The 12,724-nt window shown below is 31.0% G+C and overlaps 2 protein-coding genes across 27 annotated transcripts in view; one reads left to right on the forward strand and one right to left on the reverse strand.

Annotated features, from left to right (window-relative positions):
* Positions 1-12,724, forward strand: part of etfa (electron transfer flavoprotein subunit alpha) — a 316,751-nt gene that overhangs the window by 205,860 nt on the left and 98,167 nt on the right. The gene's annotated exons all lie outside the window — the stretch shown is intronic.
* tpm1 (tropomyosin 1 (alpha)) overlaps positions 1-12,724 on the reverse strand; it is a 55,039-nt gene that overhangs the window by 37,145 nt on the left and 5,170 nt on the right. For 7 of the 26 annotated variants that reach the window (XR_012399801.1, NM_001102629.2, XM_009298156.5 and 4 more), the window contains 1 exon segment: positions 9,395-9,627. Coding sequence is in view for 6 of the 7 variants with exons in the window: in NM_001102629.2 (NP_001096099.1) it covers positions 9,395-9,523 (129 nt within the window). In the remaining variant the exon portion in view is untranslated. 26 annotated transcript variants of the gene reach the window in all.

Raw genomic sequence — 12,724 nt, forward strand, 5'->3', positions numbered from 1 at the left:
CTGTGCTATCCTGTTGGGCCGTGGTTCAAATGTGGATGGCAAGTGCTAAAGCTAAATGCAAATAATAAAATGCAAATGGCTAGATGATTCGTGCATGGGAAGGAGGGTAATTGAAATGTGCCATTTTCATTTTACGCTTCGCATATATTTTGCAATACAACAAGTGCTGGATATGCAAAGTTACAGCGTCTTAATGCACACTGTAGGTTACAATACGTTTATGTTAATCCTAAACTAATGTAAAGAGTCTTAAAGATTCCTTGAACTTCATTGACAATATATAACTATAACATCAATATCCAGGCTGAATCTATGTAGTGCATTATGTATATTATATTCAGCACTACATTGTTTATCATGTAGTACTTTGTTTTTGCAGTGCAATATTTAGCATTAACTTTCGTTTATATTTCTTCCTCTTGTTAATACATCTTTGCATTTATTTGTGTCTGTTCTGCCAAACCTGCTCCCTTTTTACTTTACTGCTCTTTACTCACATTAACATCTGACGTTTTTTTTTAAATAGTCATGTGCATTTTTATACAGTACTGTATACTGTAACTTTAACTTAGGAAAAAATAGCACTGATGTAAGCTACAGTGTAATACATTGATAAGATTTTAAGAAGGTCTACTTTTTAATTTGAGTGGCATTAGAAACAGATACTTTTAGTCGCACTACATTTTTTGGCGAGCAATAGTACTTATAATCCAGTGTGATTTGTCAGTACTTTTTCCACAACTGCTAATAACAACTGAAGAAATCTGAAACTAAATCAAAATAATCTGCTACGCTAAATTTTCTAGCATTTTAGATAAATATGAGCACAATGTAAAAGTGTCTCATGCTAAACAAACCTTTTCCACCGTCAAAACAAAACAATGCATTTATGTTTTTATTGCATGCTTGACAAATAACCTCTGCTTAAGTCCCAGCCCAGATATAGGCGAAGGCCTTCCACTTAAGGGAAATTCACGGCGAGGGCAAAGTGCATGTTATACTGATATGAAAAACCAGAAAGCACCACAGATAACCTTGACAGCCTGATCTGAACTTATAAATTTCCTTCAATGGGTTTGTTAAGACAGGACAGACTAATTACTAAACTCATAAAGCACAGTTATCGCTTTCTATTTCAGAATGACTAAGGGTGCTTTCACAGCTGTAATACGCTTCCTTTGGGGCAGACCAAGGTTAAAATTGATACATTGCAGTATTTTTCAGCCGTTTTGGTTTCGCTTCACACCAGAGCGCCTACTCTGAACCAGTTGAAAAAGCAGTGACAGCATCCACATCAGTCGAGGGCTAGACGAAGTTCCTGAACTACATTTTGACTGGTCTGAATTAATGCAAGGAAACTCACATGCACAACACACGGAAGTAAACAAAATTTTTGTCCGTGACCTGCCATAATTGCAGTGGAGAACTTGTTCTCATCCCAGGAAGCATGTCGGAACTGACTACGGCAGCTGGTTTAGTCTAAAAAAGCAAAGTACTTTTTGCATTTGGGTCAGTTCAGGTTCTCGCCACAAACAAACCACTCTAGGGTTCATTTGAAGCGTACCGAGACCACCTCTTCCAGCAGTTCTCAGTACGCTTGGTTTGGTCTGCTTTCGGTGCGCACTTGAGTATGATTTCCGCTTTTGCTCCTGCCTAAACAAACTACACCAAAAAAAGCACACAATCTCTGGTAAATGTGGCAGTTGTAAAAGTACCAAGTCCTATCTACCAGGCTTGGGCGGTAATACGTTAATATGGTATACCGCTGGATCTGAAAATAGCAACAGTGTCAGTTTCAATACCGTTAGACAAGTATTAAATATTAAATATTATTTATTTAAAGCCTACAAATGCGTATGCGTGATTGTCATCACGGGACAGTGTGGAAGAGAGAAGAGAGAGAGAGAGAGAGAGAGAGAGAGAGAGAGAGAGAGAGAGAGAGAGAGAGAGAGAGGGTGAGGTGCAAGTCGCCCACCAAGTGACCTGCAGTTTGGCAGTATTTCCGGTTTCGACCGAACGAGAAAGGAGACGTGGTTAATACGAACTAGAGGTTTGCATTGGTGCTGCTGTACCGCGGAGCCGACCCGATTTCTTGAATAAAGCGCGGGAGCAGTGGCTAACTCTGGTGTAATTTGAAAGGGAGCAGGTGCTGTCTGACAATAACGCAAGCAAGCACGCGTGCGCATCCGCGTGGATGCTGTTTGTTTGTCTGTGTGTGTGTGTGTGTGTGTGTGTGTGAGAGAGAGAGAGAGAGCGTCCCGCGCAGTTCTCTAATACGAACAAGACAAACAGGTGACCGCGAACCTGAGGTCGCATACACGATATTCAGTTTCTGAATGGTTTAGGCACAAGCCAACAGTTTAGTGACGCTGTCTGAGCCTAACGTCATAATTTTGTTTTTATTATGCACGGTTATACCGGATACCGAGGTAAAATAGGGAGGTTTGATGGTATCAAAATTTGGATACCGCCCAAGCCTACTAACTACAAGGTCTTTTTTCATGATAAAATGAGTTTGTCCAAACCATCTATGACGGCAATGAGCAAAATGTATATTTTAGTTTCTATTTCCAAGACGTCGCGGCAAAACAACAGCATAAACTACAAAGACAATGATCACCTCAGGTACTGATTATGTGCTTTATTCAGCGTTAAATGCTACCAATGCCAGTTTGAACATTATTTTACGCCATATTTATGGTCATGCTATTGAAAGCAGCAGCAGATCTTTTACCTCAGATAAGGTCTGGGCGATTTGGTGTAAAATCATAAGCTGGATTATTTAAACATTTTAACTCGATTATGATTACTTAAGGAATATTTTATTTAACTTTTTTAATCTCATGGTTCACTGACAGGTTTTGTACAGTAAATATGCTCTCATATTAAAAGTGAGAGATTTTTAATAAAGGGTGCATTACTTGATTTTAAAATAATTGAAGGAATCACACACATCTACTATCTTAGATTATTTATTGGACATCAACGTTGAACAACTTAAATTAAAACACACATTGCCTAAAACCGTTCCGTTTTTTCCTATTAAAAAGTGAAAATAAATAACCTAAACTTTTGGAAAAAAAAAAAAACTAATTTATTTTCAATGTTTTTCATATTAAAAGTGAAAAAAGCAGTATCTTTTTAAAATAAAATAACTCTTGCATTTCCTGTAAATAAAATTTTAAACAGTGCATTTCTTGCATTTTCTGCAAACAAATATTTTATCGCAAATCGAGATTTCTAATGTAATGGAAAATAGATCTGGTACAGCTTACGATCATCATCAATGTAGTGCAAATTAAAGTTCAAGAATGGGTCTATCGTTCTACTTGACGGGATCAGATGTGAAGTACAAATCAACCTTTAAGCGGGGTCAAGTGACTCCACATACGGTAGAGAAAGTAATCGAAAAAATAAGATCGATTATAGGTTCTGAATGTCGATTTAGATTACTTTGCGATTAAATCGTCCAGCACTAGCCTCAGATCTTGAGAATTAAAAAAAGTGTAAAAATAAGTTACCGACTTAAAATGTGTTTTTAATAATGTTAAATTGGTTAAATATGCATTAATTAGACTAGTACCCTTACCATTTGTTTGGGAGTGCAGTGGCTGATATTTAAATGAATGGATAGTATTTGTTTGTCATGTCACATCGCGTTTGTTGCAGCATGGGCTCACAGGCATTTTTTAAATACAAATGTTACAATGTTTTACATAAGAAACAACCAGTAGATTGAACATAGCTATAATAGAACATTGATTATAATGTGTTTGATCTTTACCAAAACCTTAATCAACCATCAATGTATAATTGTCAATCCTCAATAGATGACAGGGCTCAACAATAAAGACTGCCCGGTGGCCCAGGGCCAGCGTGTGAGGCGCTCCAGACAGTAGACAGAATTGTTACTGGCCTGATTCGTAGTGCCTTGTCACAAAAGTTCAATTTGTCTGCGACTATTTGTCAATTGCATATGAATACAGTCTTAGAATTGAGAAACAGTTTGTGCTTTTAGGCCTTTAAATGCTACCTTCTCTGTGATGTTGTAAACACCATATTGCTTTTCGGTTCCTTCTATCTGATTGGATGTTGTGAGCATGTCGTTTTTTTGTAACCTGGTAGAAACCAGTAGAGCGAAATTAATTTATGAGGCTAAAAGAATGTCTTGGAAGCAGACATTTACGTGGATACTATGCAAGATATGCTCATTATACATTTATTAACATTTTAAAAATATTACAATTCTAGATTTAAACACATTTGACACAATATTAAAAACATGTGGCTAAAAAATAGCTATTAACTTAACTTTTTTTTTTTGGTGGGGCCAGTAAAAATATTGGCAGGGCGAGTAAAAATCTGAACCGCTGGCCCAATTGGGCCAGTTGAAAAAATCCTTAGCGTTGAACCCTGGATGATCATCAACATTAAACATTTCCATCATAACCGCCAAACTGCTTGTAACTGGAATCTGGAAATGCTTAACAAAGCCTCCACATACACCGTCCTTCACCACTACAGTACATCAGGAGTAAACATTTCCCTCACTATTAAACCGCCCTGGGCTGTTAGGCTAAAATGATTAGATTCAGAGCACCTGGTCTAACGTAAACTGTCATCAAACAAGGAGCTATTCACAACTTAACTAACTGGATTATGAGCAGATTCTCCAATTACGTCCGACAACAAGATACTGAAGACAGTCTTGCACAGGGATGTCGTCAGCAATCTCAAAGTTTTGGGTGAAAACAACACCGTCTCTGTTTGTTTAAACATGCCGTTTCAAGAAGCAGGATTCATTTCAGTGAATCGGTTCTTTTGAACTGTTCAGTTCAGAAAGTTTAACTCACTGATTCGTTTAGACTCTCTAATATAACGGTATTTTTAACAGTCGTCATACTTATTTAGAAGGCCGTTTTCAGTTTATTGGAGCCATTAGTTATTCTTCAATATAAAAACAATAAAGTTTACTTGTCTGAAAGCTTTCCACTTAAAAATAGATTAAAAACTGTAATAAGCATGCTTAACTGGATGCTCAGCCAAAACGCAAACAGTGCAAATTATCTATTTAAAAAGGCGACAACGCCAATGCTCCAAAAATACAAATTTATTAAATTAAAAAGGCTGACACAAAGCGTGTAACGCTTCGAGCCACGGCTCTTCATCAGACAGTGTTTATCACAAGTTTTCTTATTCAATAAGGTTTCTGCAGCGTTCACAAAGTTAAATTTAAGACTTTTAAAAACATTAAGACCATTATGAATTAAATTTTAGACTCATAAAGGGCTAAGGGCTAAGCATTTTTTCAAATGGCCCATATGGAAATAAAATTGTATTTAATGTTTAAAAATACAAAAATATTAGAATTTAATACATTTAATAATACAATAATAAATGAATAATAAAAAAATTACAATCCTTTAATATTTCTTAGCAAAATACAAAATAATACTGTGTAAAAACAAGCAAGCTCAAGTTTAGTTGTATCCATACACTTTTTTTCCCAACATAAACCTTCTTTAAAATAAAAAAATAAACAAATGTTTTTAAAAGTTTTAAAAACTATAATAAACTAAATCTATGCGCAACAATCTGTCTACAGCAGTTAACACATGGAGCACTTAAAAACAAATGTTGTTGTAAGGAAAATGATTAAACTTATGATAAATTAAGTTAAAAATTACCTTTTTAAATAAAATGTTGAAAGTGTTATTGAGATGGATTGTTGGTGATTGTACGGGTTTTGGACAGATTGGGTAGCTATACATGAACAAAGAAAAATTAAGACCTGTTTAAAAAAAGATTTACACAATATTTTAGTAAATCTAAGACTTAAGGCGTAAAATTTTGATTTTGGGATTTAAGACATTTTAAAACTTTAAGACCCAGTGAAAACCCTGATATATATATATATATATATGTGTGTGTGTGTGTGTGTGTGTGTGTGTGTGTGTATACATACATACACATACATGCATACATACATACATACATATACATATACATATACACACACTTATAAATTGTACAACAAATTATAGAAAAGGACGATTGTCAAACTCCTCCTTTAAAATTTTTGGAGACTATGTATCTAGTGAAAATCCAAAAGGTGTTCACGTTGTAACAATTTGTTAACATCGCACCCCCACCCCCTTCCCCACAAAGTGGACACTTCAAAACTTCCCTATATATTGTAGAGTGAACACAGAATGTCTCATAACTGAGACATGCTGCGCAACAGGACTTCTAGAATCATGATGTTAAATATCACATCGATGTTCAGAAATGCAAATTTTTAAAGACCTACTCATCTTACCTACATACAATAAACTACACGGGGATCGCAAAATATAGATTACATTCGCACTCTAGATTTATTACCTCCAAAAGTTTTAAATGAGGAGTCTGACATTCGTCCTTTTCTCTAATCATTTTTTTATGTTTAATTAGGTGTTTGGGTTAAGGTTTTTTGGCTATATTCTGTTGTATATTTTGTTGTATCCTTGTACGTTCTGTTTTCTATAATTTGTGATGTAATATTATGGTTTGTTTCTAAATATCTAAGTTGTACAATTTATAAATGTGTATTTTTTTCGTTTTTCACATTTTTTTTGTGAGTTAATAGGAGACCACGTGATTCGGAAGTGTATAAAAAGGAGCACCTTATTGTGATGAACACCGTCTGAAGAGCTGTGGGTTTAAAAAGTTACACGCTTTGTGTCAGCCTTTTTAATTTAATAAATTTGCATTTTTGAAGCATTGGCGTTGTCGCCTTTTTGAATAGATAAATTGCGCGTAAAAATAAATGGCATTTACAAAAAAAAAACTCTTAGTAATATGAATCATATTTTGAGTAATACTGTACGCTAAAAATGTGAGTAATAATAACGTCAACATGTTTGTTGCTATTATTGTTTCCTGCCTTCTCGAAAATGAACCATTTTCAAACAAAACTCCCGTCTATAACTGTGGTTCGTTATGAGTCTCATTGGTACATAATATACATTTCTGTGCATCAATGAAATGTTGATTTGAAAACCGTTTATTCAGTCATATTTAATTTGGGTAAGGGGTTCAGTCAGATTTTATCTTTTCAAACTGATTCAGTTGAATCTTTAGCGAGATTCAACTAGAATGAATCAGACATTCAGATTCAGAAATGACTAAACTTACGAACAGTTCAGATCTAAGAACAGACTCATTCTTTCAAACGATACTAGGATTTAGTGGATTGCTCTCTTACTTTCCAAAACATACTTTGACCATGTCTAAAAATAACAACAAACAAACCGGTCAAACAGTTATAATTAACTAACATTAATATTTAATTATTTAACATATATTTGTATATGCGCAAGTACAACACGGGCTTCAGTTTGTAAATTATTGTTCTGTACTCATTTTGGAATCAACCATGTTGCTAAATTAATTAGAATAATTAATCCAATTATTCACTTATACTAAAAAAAAAACTAAAAAAGGCAGATCTCCGAGTGAGTCATTTAATTGTTGATCTGTGAATCATTTGCACTTTTCAATACAGTTCTGAATTGATTTCAGATTCAAGAATTGATTCAACTGAATCATTATTAAGAATCAACTAAAATGACTCCATTGCAATCTATTTTGTCCACTGTCTATTTTAGTTCAATTTAAACACTCACTGACTCTGTCATCTACTGAATCCCTAATATCTTATGGTTGTTTTTTGTCCAATTTTATCTCAATTCATAAAGAGTCAAACTGGTGTCAATATAATTGCGCACTTATTTTCAGTAAACCCTATACATTTAATCAAAGACTGACTTTATCATCTCGTCTGAATGCTCTTCTCTTATTAATTCTATTAGTTCATCAGTTCTTGTCTAAACTGAAGCGAATCAACCTGAACAGTTTCTGTCTGTTCATTTGCTTTCTTTTCAGTGTAATTCTGACTCACTTTTATGAATTGGTTAATTTGACTGAAATTAGCATCTTGTTTAGCAACTACATGGTTTAGATTCAGCCGAATAGTTCAATTCAAAGAACTAATGGATTCTTTTAGACTTAATTGTAAGCAGTGGGTTAATTTCTAAACTCACTTTTATTAAAGCGGCTTTTCAGTCCAAATACAGTTTGATGCGCCAAAGAAATATTTAATATACACCGTAAAATGCAGATTTGCACATAATTCGATTAGGTTATCTTAATTAATTTGACAATTTTAAGTTAATTGAACATAACAACTTAGTTTCCCTCCTCAAAAAAAAAAAAAAAAAACTCAAGAGCTGTGTTGATTCAGCTCATTATAAGTAGTTAGAACAAGCAGATTTTTTTGAGTGCAAGTCAAATCATAAATAAACATAAATAACTAAAGTTTATTCTAATCATTTGTTTTATTAATGTGTTTTGGTAGACAGATTTCTGAGTGAGTGAATTGCTGATTCAAAAACAGTTTTCAGAGTGTTTTTCTTATTTTATTTTCCTAATTGGTTCATTCGACTCAAATGAGCAACTCATTTGGTCAGACATTTTTTATTATTAATATTATGAAAATTATAGTTATTCCAACTGCTAAATAACTGCATAAATAAAATATTTAGTCGGACTAGTTTCAAGATTAACTGTTTTTTGCTTATTGTTTTAATCTGACACTATTCCGTAACTACATGCACAATCAATTCTTTGGGACAATTCAGTTCAAAGAACCGACTCACTGATTCACTTCGACTCAACGCAAATTATTAGGTTTTTAAATTAATTTAATACTAATACTTTAATACTAATAAGCTTGTTTTTCAGCCATAGTTCAGTAAAGATCACATTTTATAGAATTCTGAACTGCAAGTTAAACCAAATAATTAATAAACTTAACATCTTGAGCGAAAATGCTAGTCATTAAAAAACATGTTATCAATACGATCAATATTAGCCAGCAGTTATGATGCGAATTACAACATTTATGATTTAAAAGCCCTTCTAGTTGTATGCTGATTCGATTTAGCAGACTCGGTTCAATTGATTCATCACCAAGAGTCGACTCAAATGAACAACTCCTGATGCGAATCACTTATCGTTATTCAGCACCTTTTAAAACTCTTATTTACAAAACAACGTCATATTTATAAATCACACCCTCAAGCATTCAATTCGCGTCTTCTGCTTTGCAACACACGCGGCACTGGTAAACTACATAAGCCGAAAATGCTGCATTTTGTTTAAAGCGGTTGCAAACAGCGCACAGAGGGCGTCAGATGAATTCCGCTACGTTAATACGGCACATCACCGAGCGCACGGTCATATCCGCTCCACATTAAACTGTTTAAATCAACTCCTGGACGGCTGAAATGCGCGTGACGCGTGTCGCATGTCATTGCGCGCACACGAGCAAATAATAATTGCGCGTTCTTACTGTTTCTCTGGCTTTCCTCTCGTGCGCCAACTCCTTCTGCAGTTTCTCCGCTTTATCTTCAGCACCGTCCGCCTGCTCTTGCAACAGTTTTATCTTCCGTTTGACCGCCTCCAGCGATGTAGCCGCCATCCTGACACCAAATAAGCCTCTTAATGAACGCGTTTCCTTGAGATGAACGCAAACCGGAGACGCTGAGTGTGAGTGCGCGCGCGAGGACGCGGAGCAACGCTTTCAGATCACACCGGAAGTGCCCATGTTTTCATAGGCGAGCCTCAGACGACGTCATTAGCATAAACTAGAGCGTGTTTCCATGTGGTGAACGCGTTTCATATGCTTTGTTTTCAGTGTGTGTTTAACGCTTGTTTATTATCTGTAGGTTGTTGTGGAGGGAATGTTTGGATGTTAATTGGATGTTAATGGTTGATGTTGATTGACGGGCTACTGGTGCTGAGACTGAGCTGTGGATGGGATGTCAGAGGAGAGGGGGACACTTGTGTTATTGAGCCTCCTCGGATATTTTTGGTTTGTCCTGTTGCGCCCTCTACAGGGACAAAAACAACATCGATATGAGCTGATGGTGAGTTTGTTTTGTAAACAAATTGGTATAATAATAATTTGCTGTATTGACCTAAATAATAATAACAATTGACTCTTATTATTATTATTATTATTATTATTATTATTATTATTATTAAATGATTTATTATTATCATTATATATTTTTTCTGTCTATTTACACACACACACACACACATATACTATTATTATTTTATTATTAATATATTGCTGTTAAAAAGAAAACAAATCTGTAATTTTTCAAATAATTTATATAAAACTTTATTATATATATATATATATATATATATATATATATATATATATATATATATATATATATATATATATATATATTTCGATTATTATTATTATTATATTGCTGTTTATTAAACATATTTATTAATTATGTGAATAACTGTACTTATGTTTTTGTGCAGGAAACGGAAATGTTTATTTTTAATAATGTCATGATTATCACTAATATTTTCATGTTTTAGTTTAAAATATATAATTGTAATATAAAATTAATTGCAGTTACAATAATAATTATTACATTAAATTATTTTTATTAACATTAATTGTGTATTTGTGTTAATTTTATTATTTAAAACATACATAAATGTATTATTATTATGATATTAATTGATAAATTTCACAAAATGTAATAATAACAGCAATGATAATAATTATTTTATTTTTATTTGACTTGTTTTATAACAATATTTGTTTTATATTTGACTAATTTATATCATAATTATGAAACATTATATAGAAATATAGGTATATCTATAAATAAATATAGAATAACTAAAATGAATAACAATATATTTAGATTAATTATTAAACTAACTGTACTTAGCTTATTGTGTAGAAAATATTTTTTATTAACGATGTTATGATTATCACAAATATTTTTCACGTTTTAATAAAAAGTAAATAATTGTTATATAAAATTAATTGCACAGCTACAATATTTAGGTAATAGATTCATTTGTTATTTTTTATTAACATTAATTGTAGATTTCAGTTTGTTTTTTTAATTTTAGCCATATAAATGACTACTTCTTTTACTACTTGTACAAAGGGGAAAATATTTTTTTACATTTAACTTCATACTCAGAATAATATTAAAGTTATTATTATGATAATATTAATTGATTAATTTCACAAAATGTAACAATAACAGCAATGGTAATAATTATTTTATTTTTTTATGTTGCTTGAATAAAAAAATGTTTTATATTTTAATAATTCGTTATAATTATAATATGATAAATACTAATATATTTTATATACAGTTAACATAATACGTTTTACATTATAATACAATAATACATTTTAATATTTACATAATACATTCTTAGAGTATATTCTTATAAATAACTGCAGCTCTGTAATTGCACAAAAATATAGTATTGTAGTTTTTTATTGAGTAATATTATAATGATATTTAAAACGTTTAAAAAATAAAATAAAAATAATATTTTTTAGAATTACTGTTAATTTTATATATATGTATGTATATATATATATATATATATATATATATATATATATATATATATATATATATATATATATATATATATATATATATATATATATTGAACAATAATAATAATAATAATAATAATAACAATATAATTAGATTAATTATTAAAATAACTGTACTAAAATATTAAATATCATTTTCAGTATATATTAAATAATCAATTGACATAATCCGTTTCACATCACAATAAAATTATATTTGTATATTTTATTAATAGCTATATAAATAACAAGTTCTGTGGTCTTATACAAAGAAGAAAAACATATGTTATACTCAGAATACTGTTATTTAAACATAATAATACAAAAAGTTATTATTATGAGAATATCAATTTATCAGTTTCACAAAATGTAGTAGTAATAAAAACAATGATAATTATTATTATTTTTTTAATTTTACCTTTGTATAACAATTATAATTCTAAAAATTATTAAATATCATTTTAGTATATATTAAATAATCCATTTACATAATATGTTTCACATTATAATACAATTATACATTTAATAATTACATAATACATTAATTTGTTATTTTTATTAACATTATTAGTATATTTGTTTTATTAATTAATTAATAGCTATAAAAATAATTAATTTTCTTGTTGTATACAATAGATAAAAGCATATTAATGCTCAGATTATTATTAAAGTTTTTATTATAATAATATAAATTGATCAATTTAGCAAAATATAATAATAATAATAATAGTAATCATAATAAATATTAAATTTTATCATTGCATAACAATGTTTTATATTTTAATAATTTGTAGCACAATTCTAAAAAATATTAAATATCATGTATATATTAAATATACTGAAACATAACACATTTTACATTATAATAGAATAATACATACAATATTTACATAATACATTAATTATTTATTATCATTGATAGGAATATATTCTTATAATTAACTTCAGCTCTGTAAAATACAAGAGTAAAAATTAGAATAATATTATGTTGTTATTATTATAATATATAGTTATATATATATATAAAAATAAATTAGACGTTATTTAGACTCAGTGCAACTTAATTTTGCACCCATGATGCAGTTTTGTCAATGTACACAAGAGGGAGTCCAAGTGCACACTATACAAGACCACACTACAAAGATCTATTATTTTTACAACACAATCGACAGTTTATTCTTTTTTAAATGTGCCACTCATAATTAACTTGACTCAATTGAATCTTAAATTCCTCTTTTA

Source organism: Danio rerio, chromosome 25 (assembly GCF_049306965.1).
Source record: "Danio rerio strain Tuebingen ecotype United States chromosome 25, GRCz12tu, whole genome shotgun sequence".
In the NCBI taxonomy this organism is placed as follows: Eukaryota; Metazoa; Chordata; class Actinopteri; order Cypriniformes; family Danionidae; genus Danio; species Danio rerio.